Below are 24,551 nucleotides of genomic sequence, written 5' to 3' on the forward strand. Positions count from 1 at the left end.
ACCAGCATCCCAAGCATAGCAGCCAATTAGAATTCATCTACTCCAATCTAATCACTGATTGGTTACAACAATTGGAATAAACAGTTCCAAGCTGTCAAAATGGGAATTGTTGGGAGTTGTAGTGTAATTACAGCAACTACCAGCAGAAAAAGCAAACAATTATACACAGTGTTTATAAACAAGAGAAATACAAAGCAACAATTGTTACTTTTGTATCTACTTTGTTTCATTATTCTTATCAAATGGATGATCTTCCATCTATATATGATGTCAGGTAAGGTGTCCATAAGTAAAAAAAAAATTTGTTTTAAATCAAATATGTTCCTTTCTGCTATTTTGGGCCAAAATGTATTTGATTTGTCCTCATAAATCCTTTATATCCTTTGCAGAGAACTGCATATCTATCCTGTGTCTGTGGCTACAATTCATTCTCTGTTCAGAATGTCTTCATTTGTAGCCACCCCATTGTTCTATATGACGCTTATAAGTATAAACACCCAAATTCATGATACAGTATTTTTTTAGGATGGAAGCTCATAGCAAAAAATGTAGAAATGTATATTGTTTGTAGAGGTTGTCACAGGTGTAATTAGCAGTTTGTCTGACACTGCATCCAGCACCTAGATGAAGACTAGAAAATCCGGAACAACAGTACTGTTGTCTGTCTTGCAAATATCAAAATTGCAACACATGCAGCCCTCTGGCTAAACCATTGCCAATAGGTTAATCATAGCGACTTTATATGGCTCTACATCCTTCTAGAAGACAGAGATGGTTACCAAGGGCCCCATGTTCCTTCCATTGGACCTCACAGTTCTTTGATCCCCAGAGCCAATGGCCCTGATTTATTAAAGTTCTCTAAGGCTGGAGAGGATACACTTTCATTAGTGAAGCTGGGTGATCCAGCAAACTTGGAGTTTGCTAGCAAATGTTTTCATTCCTGGACCAGATGTGTATCCTCTCCAGCCTTGGAGAGCTTTAATCAATCAGGCCAATTATGTCCACCCCATTATCTGTATATAGAATTGTTGGTGGTATTAATACTCAGAACATACCATGTTGGATAGCATCAGTGAACAGGATAAGTTTTTTGGCTGACGTTCCAGGCTGTTGAGTTTGTTCTTCTTGTTGGTTCATCATGAATTTTTTTAGAGCACCTAAGTCAGTGATGTCTTCATAGATGGGGGGCTCCCGCATGAAATCACCTGTGAGAGGTAAAAGGAAAGAATGTAAATATCCCAAGATTTGAGATTCTCTATGACCTCTTGGCTTCAACTCTGCAAGCTTCACTGCTCAGAGGTCACAAAGATTGAGTACTGTCACACTGAGACAGAATAAGTATTTCTGGCAGGATCCCCATGTAGAAATAAACAGCCATAACATCTAAGGAATCATAAGCTCCAATATGTTATATTTTTGTATCAATCAAGGTGTTTTAAGCTCCAATAAAATGCAAACTTGCAGAGCTGGTCTGATGCTGATTGGTAGTAAGAGTATATTGATACATAAAGCTCTTTGTTCTACTCTGCCTTTTGCTACCTGGTGCAGGTAACCAATTGGCTGGATTGTATGTTACCTACCAAATACAGGTGGGTGTTTGCTTGGGCACAGGTTGTGGTAAGTGAGGTCAAAGAGAGAGCCCAGTTTTTCGCTCAGGATCCCAGTAAAAGCTTCTATATCAAAGGAATCCACCAGACGATCAGAAAATACCCTGCAAGAAATGTTTAATAATTCAATGTTCAGGCTGGTCATGTGATGTGTCAGGTGCTCTCCCTCTTTGGCCTGGTCAGTTTGTTTATTTCCTATTCTAGCTAGGAACAAGTCATGGCTAGGGGCCTTTTTTATTAGATTTTACCAATGATGGGCTTCAATCTTACCATATATGATAGGTAGTGCAGGAGGCCAGCCTGACCAGATTCAAATTGAACAAATAGTGTGCATAGTGACCTACATAAGCAATCCATTCTATTTATGTGCAGTCAAGCAGGTTATGGTACTATATCACCGCTGGAAGATCATTGCACAGTCATATTGTATGGTGTATAGCCAGCATTACAAATGATCTGTTTCACTTGTCGTAAGGATCGGTGAATCGATGTGATGACTCCAGAATTCATACTCTCTGGGTAGTCACTGCATCCTCCTGGCTTTTTTCTGCAGCATCTCCCACTACCAGTTCCGAATAATTAGGTGGGTGTGATACAGAAATAACTGCTATAGACCACTGCCAGATATTATGTGACATTTCACATTCATCTTTTACCAGCTGCAGTGACATTTTCTGCCAAGTGAAGCGAGATATTTCGTGCTAAAAATACCAACTTGCAAAACTTAACACCTAAAGTGTTTGACAAAGTTTATCACTTAATATTTGTGTAAGTGTAATGTGTATGGTCTGTCAGCTGGGGTGGCTTGTCTGGTATGTGTTCACAAACAAAGTGAACAGTAACTGCAATCCGTAGTTTATGTTTAGTTCTTACTCACAATGGTTCTGCCTTGCTGAATCCGTTCATTTACTGCAATCCTACCAGACAGGGTTCATCTGATTATAGATAACATACTCCCTGCTGTCTCTAATGACATCATGTATCTACAATGCCCTGTTGCCATAAGGGGCTTGTGATCTTTGCTTAGGCAGTGTTCACATGTTCAATACTTGTCACTGGAAATAATTTTCCTGACCATTTCCACTGACAAAAGAGTGACAGATGACTGAAAGAGCACGGGAAAGCAGCTATTTATTTTCTGCATAGGATGACTGAAAGTGCTCAGAGTCTTTTTAACAATAGGAAGATCTGCTGAAATCAATAGAAACCTTTCTTTGGTTTATACTTTTGGGACTTTTTAGGTAACTTTTACAAATACAAAAAATTTTTAATACATTGTACAATCTCTCATTATTCTAAAACCAAATCATATATGCATTTCTGTCCTTTACGCGTTTCGCCATCAAGCTTCTTCAGAAGGACATTTCACCTTTTAAATTATACACTGTTTGGATACCATATCTGTAGAACTCTATACATAAAACCAAGAAAACAACTAAACAAAAACAAAAAAAATCTTGTTACAATAGTAAATAAATTTTATGTATCATAGATGGCAATTTACAATTTTTTTAAGAGCATGGAGGTGCAAATATTTTGAATGAAAATTTGATCTCCCCTGCAACATGTGGATCAGTAGAAACCTGCCTATTAGTAAAACATGAACATTAATATAAATAAGTCCCTATAAGTGAGTGTGTCATACCTGAAGCATTCATGTACCCAGAGCCGGGTCATACTGTGTTTTGTATCGTGTAGGTCACGGTGTGCACGTAACATGCCTTGGAACACCTGAAAAGGAGAATTCTAGGCATTATTGATGCTCATTTAGTTCTTTTTTTTCCAAAGCAAATGTGACAGAATATCCTCATATAAACACAAGGTAATGGGAAACACAAAATAGAATTGTGAGGTGTATCACTAGAGGGGTCACCCGCAGGAGGTCCTGATTACTCTATATAGATAGAATTGTGGGTTCACCATCACTAGAGGGGTCACCAGCAGGAGGAAGGAGGTCCTGATTACCCTATATAGATAGAATTGTGGGGACACCATCACTAGAGGGGTCACCAGCAGGGGGAAGGAGGTCCTTATTCCCCTATATAGATAGAATTGTGGGGTCACCAGCAGGGGGAAGGAGGTCCTGATTACCCTATATAGATAGAATTGTGGGGTCACCATCACTAGAGGGGTCACCAGCAGGAGGAAGGAGGTCCTTATTCCCCTATATAGATAGAATTGTGGGGTCACCATCACTAGAGAACACCAGCAGGAGGACGGAGGTCCTGATTCCTCTATATAGATAGAATTGTGGGGTCACCATCACTAGAGGGGTCACCAGCAGGGGGAAAGAGGTCCTGATTCCTCTATATAGATAGAATTGTGGGGTCACATCACTAGAGGGGTCACCAGCAGGAGAAAGGAAGTCCTGATTCCCCTATATACATAGCATTGTGAGGTCACCATCACTAGAGGGGTCACCAGCAAGAAGAAGGAGGTCCTGATTCCCCTATATAGATAGAATTGGGGTTACCATCACTGGAGGGGCACCAGCAGGAGGAAGGAGGTCCTTATTCCCCTATATAGATAGAATTGTGGGGTTACCATCACTAGAGGGGTCACCAGCATATAGGGGAAGGAGGTCCTGATTCCCCTATATAGATAGAATTGTGGGATCACCAGCAGGGGGAAGGAGGTCCTGATTACCCTATATAGATAGAATTGTGGGGTTACCATCACTAGAGGGGTCACCAGCAGGAAGAAGGAGGTCCTGATTCCCCTATATAGATAGAATTTGGGTTAACATCACTGGAGGGGCACCAGCAGGAGGAAGGAGGTCCTGATTCCTCCATATAGATAGAATTGTGGGGTCACCATCACTAGAGGGGTCACCAGCAGGAGGAAGGAGGTCCTGATTCCTCCATATAGATAGAATTGTTGGAAACACCATCACTAGAGGGGTCACCAGCCGGAGGAAGGATGTCCTGATTCCCTTATATACATAGCATTGTGAGGTCACCATCAATAGAGGGGTCACCAGCAGGGGGAAGGGGGTCCTGATTCTCCTATATAGATAGAATTGCAGTGCCCATCACTAGAGGGATCACCAATAGAAGGAAGGAAGTCATGATTCTGCTATATACATTGAACTTAGTGGTGAATCATGTTATCATTAAAGGGTTTACCAGCGGCAAAAAAAGAGGTCCCAATTTCCCTTTATAAACAGAATTTTTGTATGGGTTTTATGGGAAGAACTGAACTCATCTGTACTAAAAATCTAAAACTGAACCTAAATTTACATGTGAACAGGAATTAAAAACTGTACTATCATTTTAAAGATTTTAAAAAACGAAAAAAAGCTTCAACCACAATATTACCACTTCTAATAGGGGTATTTTATATTTTTTCACACTTAAACTTTTCAGTTTTATTCACTATTCATACGCTTTTGCTAGTTCAGCCCCACTTGGGACTTACCTTAGAGATGTCCCTGAGGTTAAACAGGTAGTGAATTTTGGCCGGAGTGGGCAAGAATCTCTGGGTAATGGCGTTATACAGCTCTATGGTGGCTTGTGTGATTATATCACCAACCGGCTTCACCTCTTCCTCAAAATCTTGCAGCTTCTGGCTCATCATTGTCCCGAAAATCCTTTTGATCTGTGATTCCTGGAGAACAACAAGCCAACTCTGTTATTACCAGACCACCCATAACGGGCTTGATAAGTTGAAGAGATGTACATTTTGTATACTTAGTGCATGTGGTTAAGCTGTAGCCATGTGAAAAAAGGGAACTGTGTCTTTTTTTTGCAAATGCCATCCCCATAACTATATTTCATTACAGGATTTAATTTCTGTTCGGGAATTGGCTCTTGCAAAGGTGACAAACATATTACAGGCACTGCCCTGGGCCGGGAGATCAGGAAATCATGCTCCACCCACATGGTACCGCCCACCACATGCACCATGGTTTTGGAAAGGGATACCCAACAGGCTCATATAGATGTAATAGACAGGTGTCTACAAATGTTTGGCCATATATTACGTGGATGAAGTTAAGACAAGGGGGTCACTATTTAAATTTTAAATAGACCTCAATGTTTTATTTTCGGATATTCTTTCTTGTTCTGATGATAGGTTACATCACAAACACATTTTTGACTCACCGAAGGGAATGTCATATTAATCAGATTAAATCGGCTCTGAAGGCGTCCAGAAATAGCTGATCGGCCTCCTCCAGGTGGACCCATTGCTGCCATGAGGAACATGTCCTGGGAATGATAAAAGGGAAATAATTGAGGAGAAAAAAATAGGAAAGCCGCCCTCAAGATACACCAAGCATACTAATTAAGCTGCCGACCATCTAAAAGACAAAGCTCCTCACCTTGACATATTTGATGCTCTGGTTCTGACGATCATACCAGAAGCCGTAGTCAATCCACAGCCGTAGGAGCTCCAGAGGCGGCTGAGATCCAAATGTATCTTTAGCTGGCATATTGAGGTCATCCATGAAGGTCAGGAGCTGTTTACCCCCAGCAGGAACATAGACACCCTTTGTCCTCTTCTCCACACGGCTCTCAATAATATTTTGCACATTGTTGGAGCTTGTCTAAGGAGAAAAAAGACTTTGATCTTCAGGAATATTAGATTGACCAAGAGATATGGACTTTTAATATGTGGGGCTTCTCATGTGTGATAGGGGTGTAGAACACCAACACATGGGTGTGAAGGAAGTACAAGACCAGACCTTGGCTATTAAATCCCATCAGGTTATTTTGCCATCACTTTCCCATTGGGAGAGATTTCCCTTCATTGTAGACACATTGGGAAGTGAGAAACACTAAAAATACTCTCTGAGAGTTATTAACCTTGTTAAAAACCCTAAACTTGAACAAAGTACAAACCACGAACAAAGTACAAACCATGGAGGCCCACAAAGCCATTGGACCTCAATAAAGTAAATTCTGGAAGGTTAAAATACAGATAATCCAAAGCTAATTTGTTTTTAGTGTTTGGGGTATGGAGCTATTTAAACCCCATCAGGTTTTTTTGCCATCTCCTTCCCATTGGGGGACATTTCCCTTCATTGTAGACACATTGGGAAATGAGAAATGCTAAAAATCCTCTGTGAGAAAGTTGTCACTGGATGGAAGATTTTTCTTTTAATCTTGTTCTGGTAAAAACATAAAACTTTGGATTTTTCCATTATTTTAGGCTGCGTACACACGTTCCATAATTGTCGTTGGAGAGGAACTTTTACGTTCCTTTCCAACGACAAAAGACTGAACGAACGTTGTACATACAGCGCCATTCTGCTCTATATAAAGGGGAGAACAATGGAGTGGCACCCCGTTGCACTCTCTCCCCTTCACTTGTATTATGATCTTTCATCGTTCGTGGATCTGCCAGGACTGATCCATGAACGCTAGATTCTTGTCCGATACCAACCCTGAGGCTAATATCGGACAAGAATCATCTGACGTGTATGTAGCATTAGTCTCAGTGATTATATCACAGAAGAATCACCGCAATGGGGACCTTACTCCATCGAAAAACGGCTTTAGATACATCATTATAGGTCAGTATACTGCCAATCTACAAAACAGCGTTTTTGGTTACCTGAGCAGACATGTTAACGGTTAACAACCCCCACTTGTTGGCATCTAAGGACTGCAGAACGCTTTGGGCAATAGAAGTTTTCCCAGTCCCCACTGGACCGACAAGGAGAACTGGGTTTTGGTGCGTCACCAGGGCATTGACGATGAACTGGTAACGTACTGTGTCCACTGTTGGTACCATGATCTTGTAGAATGGGGCACTGTGAATAGCAAGAAAGTCACACAATTTAGCAAAGGATTTATCAAAAAGCAGTGGATGGTATCCTGAAAGAGAGAGGAGACTTAAGTCCAGCAGGTCAGGAGACCTGACTTTTCTCCTCCTTATTTTCAGGTAACACTAGTCTAGTTCCTCCCCCAGCCTGTAATTGGATAGTGATTGAAAAGGCTTTAGACTGATCATTCTATCTGCCGTTCTGCTCTCTCTATGGGTCTGATTTATGAAAGCTCTCCAAGGCTGGAGAGTATACACTTTTATCGGTAAACCTGGGTGACCCAGCAAACCTTGAATGGATTTCTCAAAAGTAATTTGCTATTTGTTAACAAATGTTTTTAATCCTGAACCAGATCCATTCAAGGGTTGCTGGTTCACCCAGATTCACTGATGAAAGTGTATCCTTTTCAGCCTTGAAGAGCTTTTATAAATCAGACCCAATGTCTTTTTCATCTGCCTGGAGTCTCTTGGTTTAAATTTAGACTGAGCATGAAGAAATATTTGGTGCTGTGTATCATCAGTCAAAAAAAAGCTAAATAAATTCGAGTTATAAAGCTTTGGACAGGGGGAATCTTGAAACTTTAAGTTTACCAAATCCTAAATTTCCATACCAAGAACTGTATATATTTTAAAATGACTTACTTGGCCGGAATTCGCCAACCCTTTGGTAATCTGTCCTCAAAGTTCATCCAGTTCTTTGTTTTTGGATCTACAAAATATTCATACACTGTGTCCTGCAGAGAGCAAAAAGATCAGTGGGTCAAAAAATACTCGGTGAACAGTAAGTCTTGCATAATAAATAAGAAAAATATGTCTTTCCAATTGGTGTTTAAATTATAAATACTACCACATCCCAAAAAGATAACAGCATCACAACACAACACTCTATACAGGACTTTTTAGGCAGCTCAATTTACCAACAATTCATTAAAATCAGTAATAACAGGACACACTTTATTTTTACACTAAAAACTTTTAAAATAATCAAACTTTATCTTACATATGTAGTAATTTATTAGCAATTAGGCCCACAGATTTTCTGGTATTGTTCTCTGTTCTCTACATGTTTTGCGGCAACTCAGTCTTCTTCATCAGGAGAACTATCCTTTTAAATGAAAATCTTTAAAGCGAACCTAAACTTTTACTTTACATAGAAGGACAGAAAACCTTTCTAAATAAAGTGAATAACCCCTTGTTATGTGTTTAGGGTGTTTAAGTGCAGCAGCGTCCACGGCAATCAGGCCGTGGGAGCGCAAGGGCTTCCCGGAATACCTACATCACGCATTCCGGGAGGCTCTGGCTGGACCTTCTGCGCATGCCCGTTCTCATGCATGTGCAGAAGAGGGATTTTTTTCCACCAAGGGTAAAGAGATGCCAATGTCACACATGCGCAGTGAGATCAGCTCTCTTTTTTTCCCCTTCACAGCAGCTACATTATTATTGGTTTTAAATAATTGTTGGTAAATTTTGTTGAGTTGAGTTCCCTAAAAAGTCCCGTATAGAGTGTTGTGTTGTATAATAAATAGTTAGAGATCCATATATTCATACTACATGTTTTTTTTTTTTTTGCTGCAAACATTTTTGGACAGAAATTTCAGCACAGGAGTTTTATTCATAACCATAATACAACATACCCAAAAATTTTACTTACCCATCTACATTTTTTACATTTTAACCTTGATAAAACCCCAAACCTTTACCCAACTGCAGACTTGACCATTAACCCCTTACTGCCCACCATCCTAATAATAATGTACTTAAGCCCTTTGCTGTAGATATGGAAATTAATATGGTATCGATGACTTGGGGTCAATAATTGGCTATAGGTAAACTCCAGTCAAGCAACACACCTTTGAAACATGAATAAGATAGTGGCAGATTTAGTGATAAGTACATCTTCACCAAAGGCTGTGTCTGCACATTGAGCTTCCATGGTATTATAAGATGTATATATGTGGACGTTTTAATCAAAGAGAGCTGCAAAGAAGTTTGCTCTGCAGTGCTGTCTCTTCAGCTAATACACAGAGTGCCCATTGCCACCCACAGAAATAAGAGTAAACACGCTTTGATAGATTCAGCCTTCTTTAAAAATAACACAGTCTTGCATTTGGAGGGCATTATAGAGTTATATATATTTGCGCAGCACGCTTGGCTCAGTGGTTAGTATTCTGGTCTTTGCAGCGCTGGGTCCCAGCTTCGAATCTCGGCCAGGACACTATCTTCATGGAGTATGCAGGTTTTCCCTGTGTTTGCGTGGGTTTCCTCCCACATTCCAAAAACATACAGTTAGGGTAATTGGCTTACCCCCAAAAATTGACCATAGACTGTGTTAATGACATATGACTGGTAGGGACATTAGATTGTGAGCTCCTTTGGGAGACGGTTAGTGACATGACTATGGATTTTGTAAAGCGATGCACAATATTGTGTTCTCTGGGCAGTCACCTTATTCGGGAAGCTTCCTTCGATTTCTCTTAGGTAGTTGTCAATCTTCTTTCTCCCGTCTTCATCCACAGAGGCGCATACAGACCAGACCAGGCAAAAGAGGAACCAAAGCTCCACCATGCGACTGTAATTGTCCTGGTCTGCTGGATTCACCTACCATGGAGACAAGAAACATAGAATTACAATTGGCCAGAGAATGACATATACCTGGGCAAGATTTTATTTAAAAAAAAATAAACAAACTGGGACTTTGTCTTCCTAAAGCTAAGAAGAGATACTAAATATATTGCAGCTCTCCATAGATGTGGTGGATGCATTATTTACAGACACCCCACAGACTTGTGTAGTAATTTCAGTGACTCTACTTTTTTCAGTAGGCTTAGTCCCAGGTTTCAATGAAAGCCAAGCTGACAAGTAGATAACTACATCTATTTAGCTAACCCATTGCACTCTAGAAATCATTTGTCCAATAGTAAATATTACATTTTCCATTTCAGTTTTTTGCATATTATAAAAAGCAGATATACAACATCAGTTTGAAAGCAAAAAAAAAAAACTGACCCTAAACCATTACCATTCCCCCTTAAGGCTTTTCCTTTTTTACAACTTACCCCATTCTCTGGTGTGGCCAGTGACTCGTACAGCTTGCAGAGTGAGATGACCCCGCTGGTCTCCTCTTGGGGTACAAGATCCTTGCAGTTTTGTTGCTTATACTCCAGTGTCCTCCCCACGTATTTGTCAAACATACGCTGAAGGGTCTCTGCTTCTGCCTGCACAGTAGAGAGTGTTTATTATTCAAACACCAGTTTACATTAATTTAAACGTCTGTAGCTAAAACAAATAGAAACTGTCCCAGTTTCCAAACCAAAGATACTGTCACTATTTCATTCACAATTCTGTCTCAGAAATGTAATGTGCAAGGTCCACTTGAGGTATGTTGAAGATGAAGGGATGGTTGGTGTAGTACGTATTAACACAGCATGTGTGTTTCAGATGTGTGTTGCTGCCAAGAGTCCCTGCTCTGAAAAATCAATGATCACAGCAAAAACTTTGAAGTCATTTCAGTCATTCTCTCAGGAGCACAGCTCACCGTTCCCTACTCCCTCTACTAAGCAATGGCTCAGAAGCTCAGCTCACCTCCCTAAGCAGTGACTTATCAACTCAGCTACCCCCACCCCATCCTGTAGCACTGACTTTAAAACTTTACAGTCTTGTATTCTCTAAAGCAGACTTTCTTGACAATTTTAACATGGAGTAACCCCTTGAAATTACTTTCAGGTCTTCATGGAACTCCTGCTTTATTTACTATATTCACAACTCACATATATGGTGATCAGAAGAAAGAATGCCTCCTCCATTTCTGGCTGGTGGGAAGAATGTGATCCCTACAGATAGCCTAAAAGTTCATTGGTGTCACCTAAACCTGACCTGAGAGGAACAAATTGCTTATGGTTCAAGGAGCCCCTAGCAACCTCCGGAGAAACCCTGATTGAGAAACACTGTTCTAACATAAACACAGAGGTGCAAGATAACTACCACTTAGCCCAATAAATACAAGAGGTCTTACTTATCAAGCCATGATCTTACCTTGGACCTTTTTTCTAACCAAGACTGGACATATGGCTTCCAACCCAGGCTGGTGTAGTCGGTGAATACCATACCGCAACGTGACACTGTGGCTGGAGAGGCGACTGCCAGATCTGCAACTTCAAACAGCAGAGACACCTATGCAGGGACAGACAGATGGACAGGTGAGCAATAAGGCAGTTGTGTAATGACTGCTGGGTGCCTAAGTAACAAGCTTGATAAAAAATAATTGTAATACCTGTCTAGTACACAAGCCAAACATATATGAAAATTCTCTTTGAGTACCTGTATAATACTCAGGCCTGACATGAAATGTTTATTTGTAGTGCCTGTCTAGGACATCAGTCACCAACTGGTGGTCCATGAGAAAATTTTGGTGGTCCACAGCTCTGGCCGGTGTGCAGCAGGGACCTCCTCCTGACCCCGCTGACCATGTCCCTCGTATGGACACGACAAAAGTTGTGATACTGTCCCCCCCAGGGTGTTTAGCAAGCAAGTCTGAGCCTGCGATGGGAGAGTGGCCGGGTTCTGGCATCTTGACGTCACGCTGGGGGGAAGTTTCTTCCACTTTGAGTGACACGTGGCTCCCCGAGAGGTTGTCGGGTTGTCCGAGAGGTTGGTGACCATTGGTCTAGGACATTGCTGTTGCTGACCATGTGAATGGTCTTAAAATCCCGAGGGACTCTTCTTGTGATCCTGTTTTCAGTACCTATGGGACTATTTTTGGAAGACATTCTTTACTTGGCCATATTCAGGATATAGGGCAGGTGATTACCTATGTTATGAAGGTGAATAGGCAGCAGTGATCTGTAATAGTGTCTATTACAACCAATATATATCAAGCGGTTTACCATTTGATGATTGTTTGGTGTCTTGGTCTGATAAAGCAGACATTTGTTCTGTTAAACGCGTTAGCAATAGATGCCTATATGGAACTATGTGATGGTTGAATGGATGGTTCTAGCATGAACATCTGATACTATTGTGGTGATAAAAATTGTGTTGTTAAACATTGTGGATACACATTACCAGGAAAATAATTGTTTGATCACGTGATAAGGTGAATGGATATTATTCTTGTATCTTTTAAATATTGATGTTTAAATAAAAATATTATTTTTTTTTATTGTTTTATACTGTGATATATTTTCAAGGAGCCCCATTTTTGGTGACAAATTTAGGAAAAATGTGTTTATTAGGGGTGTATACCACACACAATATGGCCCTAATCCCAGGCACTGCTACTTTTCATTTGTCTAGGACATAAGCCTGACATAAATTCAATCTGAAAGTTTACTGTTTTGTCCATACATAGTCTGCAGTTTAGTCTTACACTTACTAAAGTTCAGTATGAAGACCTAAGAAACAGGTCAAATACTGTCCAAAACAAGTAAAAGAAACTAGCCTAACACTAGTAATAGTTCAATATGAGAACCTGTCTAAGAGACAAACCTGACCATAGTATAGGTTCAACTAAAACAAAACAAATACTAGTAGATATTTAGTCCAAGTACCCGCTTACAAGACAGGCTACTAACAGAACCTAAATTTTAGTACATGTCAGCCAGACAAGCCTGACACCAGTAAAAAAGTATCAGTAATTGGTGAATGGTGATCCTCATGGTCAATTTTGAGCATGTTTAGTAGCATTCTGGGTATTGGGGGGGGGGTAATGCTGCTATTTGGATGTGAGTATTGACTGATATAAAATTGAAGAGACATTACAGGGTATTTATTAGTAAATGTTCCATCACCTTTCAGGGATCTTTAACCCCCCTTCTTCTTCACAGCTCAATAAAAGGACTGCTTGGCAAGTTTTTTTATATCTCTTCCAAGTTTCATTGTTCGAAAAAGGATGGCATTTTAAAACAGGATAGGAATAATATTTTGACTTTGGAGAACAATAGTATGTAGGCTGAAAAATCTATCATGGTTAAGTGACTTTTTCCCATTCATGGTCTGACAAGGGTCTGTGATGAAGACTTTTTAGCCCTGTGTCAAGACAATCATTGAGTCACCTGACTATTTTGATGGGGTCACATGACACGTGAGTGATGTTCACGCTGGTGTCTCCCAGATGCCAAGGCAAAAGCTCACCTGCTCTGGCATGGCTATTCTTTCTCCGTTGATGAGGGTCAGGACTTTGTTGTCATCCATAACAGAATTCATGCTTTCTATCCACAGAGTGTCCACCGGTCCATCAAACACAATCCACTTCTCATCTGGGCGCTCGTCTGCAGAAAAGTTAAAATGAGATTTCTCTGTCCTTTTTTTTACCACTTCTATACTATCCTAATGATAAGAACTGACAAGCCTGGAACAAATAACAAAGAACTGGATCTATAATGCCTTATCCGCGATATAAATCAGCAGATTCACGTTTTTCGTAAATAAATGGATGTGATATTGGAGACCTGAAAAAGTCTCTTTACAGCCCCTGCCTGGCCTTTCTTAATGTTCCATGGCCGCCCGTTGTTCCATTCTTAACTGGGAGGGAAGATATATAACTAGTACCTATGGATATGGGGCATTATGTGGCATTCTAGGTGGCAGCACTGGCTCCTGGCATGTTCAGACAACAGCGCCATCACATGGAGACAGTATGGCTTGCAGTGTGCTTCTTGCCTCCCAGCAGTGAACATGATGGTAAGAACGGTAAAAAGAAGGTCGGTATATGCTGGTGGCGGACTGACTTTATTGTCAAACTTTATTGTTACGTTGTCCTGCAGTTTCACTTTAGGGTTGTCCATTGTCTAAACATGACATCCATCTATTAACAAATTACATTTTGACGTACCTGCACAGGCTGTACGCATTAAACTGGAGAGGATTCCATCTGTCCACTCATTGGTTGTCAGATCATATTCACCATACAATTCCCCCAGAGAGACAGCCTTGGGGTTTAGAGGGAATTCCTGCACATAAAAAATAATATTTAAAGAAAAAAAGAACCTGTGGTTAAATAATAAACATTTTGTAGGTGAAATATTACAGGCGTAGTGATAAAAACTGATTTTTGTTGCCGTCCATGTCTAATTGGGGAAATTTTCCTTATGTCAAGGCAAAGTTTACATTTCGCATTGTTTAAACCCCTGCAAATAACTGATGTGTCAAAAATATGTCCTACTGTCTTCCTGATTGATATGACAATACAGCAACATGTGGGAATCACAATTTTTGTTGATTACTCACTCGCACTAAGTTATAGTTCGTGTCTCCATTGCGGTGCAAAGCTGACAGCGCCGCCTGCAGGCAGCGCCAAGTAGTGGTCTTCCCGCTGCAGGTTCTGCCCACGATCATGCTGGAGTGACGTGAGGATTTAGTTTCGTACAATTGAATGACCTTGGTGACAGTGAATGGAGTGACTTGGAGACCGGAGAGACGCAGTTCCTGTTCAATTTGCTCCCGGAGCTGACACAAAAATAAATTAAATTGCTTTTTTACAAAGTATATTTATAATTATACACAGGGCCTTTTTTACATTTAAAAATAACAATTCAAGAAGACCTTGCATCTGAAGGCAAGGTCTGTCTATGTATTAATTAGAATCACAGCCAAAATGAAAAAAATGTTGCATGAAAACATAAAAAAGGAATATATTTAAAAACATAAAAATACATCAGTGCTGTGACTTCTGCTAGTAGCACCAAGGTGAAGGTAATTTCAGACCCTCAAATCTCATGAGAAGACGGAGAGGAACCTAAAGACAACTGTTGTGCAGACTGACCTATAATAGAGCGCAGAACAATTTTCAATAAGAGGCCATAGTTCCACTTTTATGTTTTATTTTAGCAACCTTTATCCTATTTCAACTGCAAAAATCAATTACTAAATCAATGCAACAAAGACAAGCAAGCAATGTCTTTATTTTCTGGCCTCACCTTGCCGTAGTCTGCTGATGGTGCGTCTATGCCCGGGAAAAGATCCTGCATGATCCCGCTGAACAGAGGGAGGTCCACTGAAGTGAGTTTGGCTACATTCATATCTTTCATTGACATGATGAGAATCTGAGGAGACAAATGATGGAAAGAAGAGTGGGTACCTTGCTACAGGACAGACAATAGGAAGTGGGGGAAGTGACATGGACACCTGAAGAATTACAGACTCTCCTGCACACAGGGAAAGGGGTAAGACATGGGGGTGGAATGACATCTGACCACAGATTTAGATGAGTAGTGGGTAGTCAGAAGTTTAGGTATTGAAACTTTACCTTACCCTTACCTTTTCCCATCCCGGTTTTGTTGGAATGCTAGGGTTTCTTCATAGATTATTTGAGGTTCCTTGAGTACTGGGCAAATTCTGCCTCTGTATCCACTGACACAATTGATTTTTAGCCATTTGTAAAGGGTGAGCAACAAAGTGACATTCCTATCACTCTTCACCTTGACCACCAATTTAAGAAGCATTCTTCCCACTGACCACTAGGGTGGAAGACATGCTTCTCTCTTACTACTAATGTAAGAAACATTCTTCCCACATACCATGAACTTAAGACAAATTTTTTTCACTGATTAACATTGTGAGGGACATACGTCTCACTGACAACCAATGTAAGGATCACTGTTCGCCCTGATTACCAATGTAAGGTGCATTCTTCCTACCGACTATAGTAATGTTTGGACAGCAGTAAATATAGTAATGCTTAGCATGGGTTCCCAGAGACTGGAATGTTATTTCAGGGGTGAAGAAGGCCTAAGGTATAATCTTTTCAATCAAGTTAAAGGGGTTGTTGAAGGTCTTCTTACCCTATTTTAAAGGAGGGCCTCAAACATTATATTCCCTTGCAATACTTGACGCCCATTCTATATGATGACTTACATCCAGGAGGTCTGTGTGTCCCTGGCTTAATACTCCCTTTTTTTCAGTTGGAGTTTATCTTTACCAGCAGAAAAGACATAACATGGTCTGGTTATAAAGCAGATTTGGATACCACAAACATATTCACTCAATGCTAACCTCTTCGTCAGACAGATCTGGACGAAGTCTACGCTTACGTCCGGCATATCGAAGCAGTGAGGTCAGAGCTCGTAGGCCAAAGTCATAGTGGTCCTGCTTGGAGAGTTGCTGAACAGCCAGGGAATACAAAGTGTAGACCTTCTTCGCCAGGAGCTATAAGACATGGGACATAAAACATGGGAAAGTGACTGCGGAGTCTTACAGAAATGTGACCACTCTGTCTCATACCCACAAAGTAGGTACCTTGCAGTTACTGAAGCCTTCTCCGAATAGTATAATCTCCGCGATCAGTGTGGAATCTGGTACCACCATAGAGATGGGTCTAAACATGGACTTCAGATTATCAGGGAGCTCCGTACGACCGGCATAACCTGTAAACAGAAGAGTGCAAGTGAGAAAGAGACAAGATGGATTCAAGAGGTGCTTCAGGTCAATGCAGCATCAGGACAAACAAAAAAGATATTCAAAAGTTGTCATTGTTTGGAATGGATTTTGGTTCTGAAATTACAATATAAACGAATACATTTTATCATGAAAAAAAACTTTTAGGCATAGTAACTGTTCAGCCATATTGTTCATCACTTGGAGAGAAGGATCTCACCTGGGTTCATTGTGATGAAGATGCCGCATGACCATGCCAAGCTGATGTCTCGGCCCTCAAAAATGAAGCGGGTCAGGTTGGCGGAGAGAGCAGACAGGATTGACAGGATTTGCTGGGCCACCACAGACAGGACTTCAATGTTGATACGGTTAAATTCGTCAAAGCAGCCCCAGGCACCAGTCTAGAAAGGAGAGATATGTAAAATTATACATGTCTGGAGAAGAAGTAAGACAATAACAAGAACTGAAGCTGTATGCAATCTGCTGCTAGTTTTTGGTAATTCTCACCTGTGCCAAGCCAGAGTACATTCTTCCCATAGATTTATAATCCAGGCCCTCTGAGCAGTTTACAACAATCACATACATCCCCAGCGCCTTCCCCAGGTCTTTTACAGTCTCAGTCTTTCCTGTGCCAGCCGGGCCCTTTGGAGAGCCTCCACGGTGAAGGTGTAGGGCGGTGGTGAGAGTCATGTAACATCTGCAGTATTAAGAAGACCAATTCAAATCAATGGATCAGAATCACAAAGGTATTAATAGTGTGACTGGCCAGCCACATATTTACCCAGATACAGATGGAAGGGGTATTACCTGTCAGTGAGAGGGGTAATCACCAGACGTCCTGAATTCCCCAAATATTCGTATCCATATTGAAACTGAGTGTTTGTCTGTCTGATGATACAATCATCAACATCCTGTACAGTAAAATAAAAAAAATATTGCTTTTTACGATATTTATATTTGTTTGGGTCAACCCGTGGGGAAAGACTTGTAGCCCTATCTAATTGTGTAAGCCTGCAGAAAGAATATGAAGTAATAGCCCCCTTCTGCAAGAGGAGGACAGACTGATAGCTCCCTTCTGTCTCTATCACCCTGCAGGAGGAGGACAGACTCATAGCTCCCTTCTGTGTCACCCTGCAGGAGGAGGACAGACTCATAGTGCCCCCTTCTGTCTGTGTCACCCTGCAGGAGGAGAACAGACTCATAGCGCCCCCTTCTCTCTGTGTCACCCTGCATGAAGAGAACAGAGTCATAGCTTCTCTCTGTTGTGCTGTCCTAGCCCTCCTATATCATTAGCAGGTAAAACCAGGAGATCAGATATCACCTTATCCCAGTATAGGCGCAGCTGACTCAGCCACTCAAAGGAAGCCACATCAGTACATCCACTCTTCAGCATCTTATCAATGACATCTCTGGCATGAACCTCAACTGTCACCAACGCCACTAGTTTCAGACGCAGAATTTTGGTCAGGTTTCCTCGAATGGCATCAGAATATTTGTGCAACATGGAGACCTAAAATTACAATGGAGTTGATTGTAAGCTTTTATAATAAAACCTAAAATACACCAGAAAAGCAAAAAACAACCTGTTATAAACCAACCTGCTTCTTCTTCATTATCTTCAGAAATTTCTTGTCAGCACGTTCCTTAGCTGTCACTAGAGATTTGGTGACATCTGTGGTCCACTGAATCTGGCTGGAGGTTATCAGCATCTGGGGGCAAGACATATAGATAGGAGACAGGGAGAGGTATAGGTATAGGAGAAAGGCAAATATTGTATATTTATTTAAAGTAATAACTAAGTTTTGTGCTTGCCTTTTACAGCTTAGTAGCTATAGATATTTTTTATTTTATAGACATGTAAGGCTCCTATTTGGTACATTTATTTTTTATTATAGATTATCAAATGTAAAATGTTAGGATAAAGGAAATTAAACTGCTGTATTTCAAATTCATTTACTACTGTATTAGTATCTAACAGTTACATTTTTAAACATTGACACGTTCATGCTACAATCATTTGTTAATGAAGCCTACAAACTTAACAAAGTAATCACATGATCTGGAAATCGCCAGGGTTCTAATTGTCAAGAGAGACTGCACAGGTGGGTGACAGATGAAAATAAGAGCCACTAGCTGAGCAAAGAGTTGGCTAATGGCTCTCAAGAGAGGAAGTTTAATATAATTTTCCCTTGGGGGCCAATATCCTGGTAATTGTTAATATGTAGAATGTTGGGAGTATATGGACTCATAGGCAATCTCAAGATGAGGGTGACTGATATATGGATGGTCACTACTAAACGGCAGATTTCTGATTGGAGTTGTTAGATTTTATATTGAGGTTTTGCTTTTCACGCACCTGGCCTGCCCATTCCTTCACCCATTTGTCCCGTTTGTTGCTCATCTTCTTCAGTGACAGACGACAGTTTCTGAGAAGCTCCTTCAGTGTCCAGCGCATGGTCCTCTCAATGTCGCACAGCCAGGCCTGCAGGAAGAACGAGGGAAAAACTTTAGCTTCCTGTGCTCATAGACAACTTTTATTGGTACTGTACAATATTATAATGTATTCACATGGTGACAACAGTTGATCATGCCTGTGTAATGTGTGTTGAATTGGTACCATGAGGTCTCCACTGCAAGCCCATGTGACAGGAAGTGCCTAAATAAGTGACCACCAGGTATTATTTTAAAAAACAAATTAAAGATTTAAAAAAAAAATGTTACAACTATTTTGTAAGTTACAGTACTAACTAGTAATTACATGAGATTGTATTGATTCGGTTTACTAATGCCCAACTAAAACCAAACTTGAACAAGGCAAATTCTCAAAGCAATCATGTTGATTGGTGAAAATTCTAAGTACAGGTTGACGGAAATCCGGTCGGAATCCGGCCATCAATAATCCGGATCCTTCAGTTTCCCGGTCTAAATTTCGGATTGCATTTACAATACAGGGACTGCAGTACACTGTTTGGCCACTAATGTTTTCATAGCGCTGTTTTGCAGAAACAGCTGTTAGGTCTTGCTTGCTACAGGTGGAGACGTTCTGTTTTTTGAGACATTTTGTTTTCCAAAAAAAAAAAGAAACTTACTTCCACAGGCCCCTCCAACAGGACAGGGTGAGTAAATTCCACGTACTCGCCCTCTGCAGAGAACATCCCAGCACCTTCGTACTTGTTGCCAACCTGGTGATTGTACAGAACGATTGGTCAAGTTGCAATTAAGTTTATAAAAGAATCAAAACAACCAGCCTTCAAATAATATAACTGTGATTATTATTATTGATTATTATACAATATAATTGACATTATATACAACATAAAAGATTTATTTTGCCCAGTATACATACCTCTGCTCCAGCTAGTTAATGTCTGCAACGTGCACTATTACCTTTTGGATCTTGAGCGACTTGATGTTGTCAAAGCATTTTTTAAGATGTGGTTGGACGGCCTCTGGGTTACGGGACTGTCCGAGGATTTCCAACAGGTCGTCGTTAGACAGGAAGTAGAATCGTGGGAAGATCTGCCGCTTTGTCTCCAAGTACAGGTCCAAGGACTTTTGTATACCTTCCAGAACTGCATTCATCTCCCCCAGCTTTTCCAAGAGGCCTGAACACCAGATAAAATCCAGCCATCAATATTGAAAAATTCTGAATACAATGGAATTTAAACATTTAAAGTGAAACTAAACAAGCACTCATTTTCAAATAGAATTCTGTTCCCAGAAATAATAACGGTGTGGCAAATCCATACAAGCAGAGGGGATCTGGGTAGGCCCATCTCTACCCATCTCCCAACCCACCTGGGAAGTGGGTCCCACGCAGAGCATTGTTGTCCTTGTTCAGTCTGTCCATGATGGTTTTCCAGCTGATATTTATCTGGTCAAACTCTGCTGATTCCTGAGGCAGCTGCTTCCGGATATCCTCGCCCATGAAGATGTTCTGTGTGGAGAAAAACAGGGGTGAGGATTAACCTGGATGGAAGTAGTTTTCCTGTACAAAATGATGGCATGCAGAGAATCACATTGTGATGAGCTTTTTATGGCCGGTGTTAACAGCACTTTAATGAAAGTAAGGAGATTGTAACAAAATAAGAAGGAAATTGTTGCCCAAATTGAAATTTCTGGTTTATGTGGATGCTGAGGAGTTAAAGTCTAATCTGGGCTCCGCATACGTGCAAGATCAACCTGGCCTGCACTTACAATATTTCCTCAGTCTTTTGTTTTCATCCCCATATAGGTTTATGAGAAGGCAAAATGTTCAAAAACAGGTAAAGAAGTGGTCAACTGCAAATTAAATGCACCTGTCAGCTCTAGAATGATCTTGGATAAGTCTCCAATGAAGCAGGATATACTCACCTTACCTTGCATCTGCTTGGTTAGATTGTGAAATACCCGGCACTTCTGGGTATGGGTGACATGGCTCATTTATGTGACTGGATTTGTGCCTTGAAATTGGCACATCACTATCACATGGGGTCAGAGAAGGCAACGCATTCCTCTTCCAGTCCTGGCAGTGGAATGGAACTGCTACTATAGTTCTCCTTTACGTGAATCTCGAGTGTGTGTTGAACTCACCTCAAGGTACAGCCACTGTCTCTGCACAGTGAGGATCATTTCAATAACCTCCAGGATATGGGACAGACAACGCTCCCACCGGTCCACTTCCTGCTCAAATGCTTTCACAAACGGTGATGCTTTCATGGTGGAAATGCTGACTTGGTTGTCTTCTAGGGCCTGGAAAACTTCATCTGTTCCTCTGTTAAAAGAAAATGAATTTATGCGGTGGTAGGTTCATAAAAACAGAGTTTTTTAAGGGCTAACATCTCAACTCTTGCTATAATCCAAGTATGTTGTTCAGAATACAGTTACATAAAGGTAATTGGCAAAGTTTTTATGCTGGCTAGAAACTTGACAAAATTCTAGGAACCTTTGGAGCTTCTGATTGGGTTTGCAGCAAAGCAATCTGCCAACTGTTGGCCTACATACAGATTGCAGACGAGCGCTGCACACACGTCAGATTCTGGTATGTGTACAGCGCTTGTCCGACGTCGTTCATGGATCAGTGCTGGCAGATCCACAAACAACAAACAATCGTAATACAAGTGAAGAGAGTGCAGCGGGGTGCCGCTTTGTTATTCTCTTTCACCCCTCTCCATAGAGCAGAATGGCGCTGTATGTACAACACTCGTTCAGTTGTATTAGTTCCTTTTGCAGTAGGAAAAGATTCTTTCCAACAACAATTATTGAACGTGTGTACGTAGCCTTTCATTTGATATCCTAGCACTCACAAACCACTTGTCAATCAACAATGGGGAATCTGGCACGCCTGAGGAAGTTAGTAACAAAAATGTGGGGAATAAAATCAGTAATAATAGCAATGTCAATAAGCATGGGCAGAAGCTACACAAGTCTCACAAGTCTATGTGCCCAAACCTTTCTGCATAGTGTGATGTGCTGGCTTTCAGGATTGTAGACAGGGTATATGTGCCATGGTCTCGTCAAGTCTCCAGAGTTGTTGTCTGATATTGAGAAACAGATTTTTGGCAGATCTTAATAGGTTCCAGTTTTGGACATGGAGCCAGGAGGCCTTGTAGAGCGTTGTATGGTAAAAAGCCACCATTCCTAAGTCCACACCTTATTTGGTAGCCTCATTTTTAGTCCCAGCAGTACATAGGTCATGTCCTGTTTTTTAACCATGAATATAGATGAGCTACACAAAGGGCATATGGTCTCCCATTGGAGAGATCCATTATAAAGGGTGAGTGACAGCCCAATAAGTTGAGGAAATTTGGACTGACGAGACGTTTCCATTGTAGATATTGTGCATACCCAATCATAAATTAATGAATGGTAATTCCGTAAGAAGCACAATATTACATTGTCAGTAATTACTTACTGTGAACTTTTTATTACATGTTTTCACGAACAAATCTTTGTATCACTCACCTCAGGCGATGGTGGCCCTTGTCTTTGTAGGAGACAATATCCAGCTTGGTGTCCTCCCAAGTTCTTGTGATGTTTTCCAAGGCCTAAGTAAAAATGCAAAACAGTTATGTGAAAGTGAAGCTAACCCTGGGGGTACAGTACTTCTTTGTTCTTGTTTACTCTTCTTCACATAATGCAATACAAAACCCTAAGCAGGCAAAAGGGAATTTACTGTACTGCAATGTGGTTGCACTCTCCACTGAGCTAAGCCCACCTAGTTCAATACTCATCTTTATCCTTGATCCACTCATTTTGTCAATGTGTGACTTTGCTGGGCAGTGCATTTCTTTGCTTCTGCAAATGCCCTCATTGTCCTAACTGGGTGCTCAGCCTGCGCATAGGCACCACAAGGCGTATGACCACCAGGGGCCACCATAAGTATGGATCCCCAAAAAAATTAATTGGGCTTTAGCTTACATTTGCAACCTAGAGGACTCAGTGAGGAGAGAAAATACCGGGTACTTCTAGGTATTGAGGACGGTCCCTATGCTTTGTAATTGGCTGTTCTGGCAGGTGAGAGAGTCCTCAGCCTTTTGTAAATTGGGGTTGTGTAAGCGGTAGGCACTTTAGGATTCATTACCACACAGAAGAAGGTGGCTAAAAAGGAACATCTTACCTGTTCAATGAACAACTCCTTGGTGGCAGCTGTGGAGATCTCGTTGATCTTTTCCACATGCTGGTCAAGGCCCAATTCAACAATTTTTTCCAAAGTGAAGTCATCTCCGGCCTGGTCAAATGGCCTCTGAATCTCCTGCTTGACCTGTGTCCAGTGCCTAGGAAGTAAACAATAATTAGACCTCAGGTAAAATATATGGGGTTGCCATCCTGGTCTTTGTTTCAGGATCGTAGACTACAAAACACCAAATCGCACACCACCATAAAATCAAATAAAACATCTTGTACCTCTCCCGAAGTGCTGGGTTCCGAAGGTCAACAATAAGAGGCAAGGTTCTTTTGAACTGGTCTATCCGCATCCTCGATGTCTCCACAACCTCCCAGTTTTTGTCCTATGAAAAGAAGATGTAGATTTTCCTGTAGTGTCATGAGGTCAGATACAAAACTACTCCGATGTACACAGATATCAACTCTGCTCCAAGCTAGAACACAAGACCCCCTGTATCCCCTAATGTGCCTCAGTAACCTCCTAAGAAGCACAATCATTGCTTTTTGGTGTGCATGGTGGTGTAGTTGAGCTCAAACTTGCAGCAAAATGGATATCCCAAAACTTGGAGTACCTCTGGGTGGTGTAGAAGGAATACAATAGGACTTGTGGTGCTCTTGTACTTTTTGTCCTCCAGTGACACTGCAGTGTTTCTCCAGTCACTATGTCTTGTGTGGTAGCCTGTTGCTTGCCCTGACCTTAGGCCAGTTACTGGATCCCATAGCCACTTCTTACTATACTATAAACTATTACTATAAATAAGTCTTTCAGTGATAGATAAATTCTAATAGGTTGGTGTGGGTCACACGTTGCTCTTTACCTTGTTAAAGGTAAACACTTGCCAATCTAATACATACATATACAGGAATGTGTTACTTGCAAAAAATGTGTATTTCTGTCTATTCCTGCAATACCCACAACTCACAGTACAGCCCGGTCACACTGGACAAGACACTTGATTTTTCCATGTTGTAGGTAAGTAACATTACAGGTCCTGTCCCTCCCCCAGCCTGTGATTGCACAGTGAAAGAAAAAAAAGCAGACTTGAGGATCTTAACAGTATGTTCTGTGCTGCTTCTTCACACTCTGCTCTGTAGTGAATTGCAAGAGCCTGATATGAAAGGGTACCTAAACTCAGAATTTTCACTTTACATAATAGGGTAGAG

The 24,551-nt window shown here is 41.0% G+C and overlaps 1 protein-coding gene across 1 annotated transcript in view; it reads right to left on the minus strand.

Moving 5' to 3' along the window:
- Nucleotides 1-24,551, minus strand: part of DNAH2 (dynein axonemal heavy chain 2) — a 112,617-nt gene that overhangs the window by 28,122 nt on the left and 59,944 nt on the right. Inside the window, exons 26-55 of the mRNA XM_072399329.1 lie at nucleotides 23,628-23,731; nucleotides 23,341-23,497; nucleotides 22,686-22,768; nucleotides 21,315-21,495; nucleotides 20,541-20,679; nucleotides 20,130-20,347; nucleotides 19,832-19,924; nucleotides 19,099-19,224; nucleotides 18,341-18,451; nucleotides 18,064-18,252; nucleotides 17,550-17,653; nucleotides 17,250-17,439; nucleotides 16,963-17,143; nucleotides 16,605-16,732; nucleotides 16,362-16,514; nucleotides 15,287-15,412; nucleotides 14,598-14,816; nucleotides 14,203-14,320; nucleotides 13,503-13,639; nucleotides 11,406-11,543; nucleotides 10,430-10,588; nucleotides 9,819-9,971; nucleotides 8,016-8,107; nucleotides 7,164-7,362; nucleotides 5,929-6,153; nucleotides 5,711-5,815; nucleotides 5,025-5,213; nucleotides 3,253-3,338; nucleotides 1,581-1,711; nucleotides 1,056-1,205 (exon numbers count right to left, since the gene is read on the minus strand). Of these exons, the coding sequence (XP_072255430.1) occupies nucleotides 1,056-1,205; nucleotides 1,581-1,711; nucleotides 3,253-3,338; nucleotides 5,025-5,213; nucleotides 5,711-5,815; nucleotides 5,929-6,153; nucleotides 7,164-7,362; nucleotides 8,016-8,107; nucleotides 9,819-9,971; nucleotides 10,430-10,588; nucleotides 11,406-11,543; nucleotides 13,503-13,639; nucleotides 14,203-14,320; nucleotides 14,598-14,816; nucleotides 15,287-15,412; nucleotides 16,362-16,514; nucleotides 16,605-16,732; nucleotides 16,963-17,143; nucleotides 17,250-17,439; nucleotides 17,550-17,653; nucleotides 18,064-18,252; nucleotides 18,341-18,451; nucleotides 19,099-19,224; nucleotides 19,832-19,924; nucleotides 20,130-20,347; nucleotides 20,541-20,679; nucleotides 21,315-21,495; nucleotides 22,686-22,768; nucleotides 23,341-23,497; nucleotides 23,628-23,731 (4,384 nt within the window). The remainder of the gene's footprint in view (nucleotides 1-1,055; nucleotides 1,206-1,580; nucleotides 1,712-3,252; nucleotides 3,339-5,024; nucleotides 5,214-5,710; nucleotides 5,816-5,928; nucleotides 6,154-7,163; nucleotides 7,363-8,015; nucleotides 8,108-9,818; nucleotides 9,972-10,429; nucleotides 10,589-11,405; nucleotides 11,544-13,502; nucleotides 13,640-14,202; nucleotides 14,321-14,597; nucleotides 14,817-15,286; nucleotides 15,413-16,361; nucleotides 16,515-16,604; nucleotides 16,733-16,962; nucleotides 17,144-17,249; nucleotides 17,440-17,549; nucleotides 17,654-18,063; nucleotides 18,253-18,340; nucleotides 18,452-19,098; nucleotides 19,225-19,831; nucleotides 19,925-20,129; nucleotides 20,348-20,540; nucleotides 20,680-21,314; nucleotides 21,496-22,685; nucleotides 22,769-23,340; nucleotides 23,498-23,627; nucleotides 23,732-24,551) is intronic.

Source organism: Pyxicephalus adspersus, chromosome 2 (assembly GCF_032062135.1).
Source record: "Pyxicephalus adspersus chromosome 2, UCB_Pads_2.0, whole genome shotgun sequence".
Lineage (NCBI taxonomy): Eukaryota > Metazoa > Chordata > Amphibia > Anura > Pyxicephalidae > Pyxicephalus > Pyxicephalus adspersus.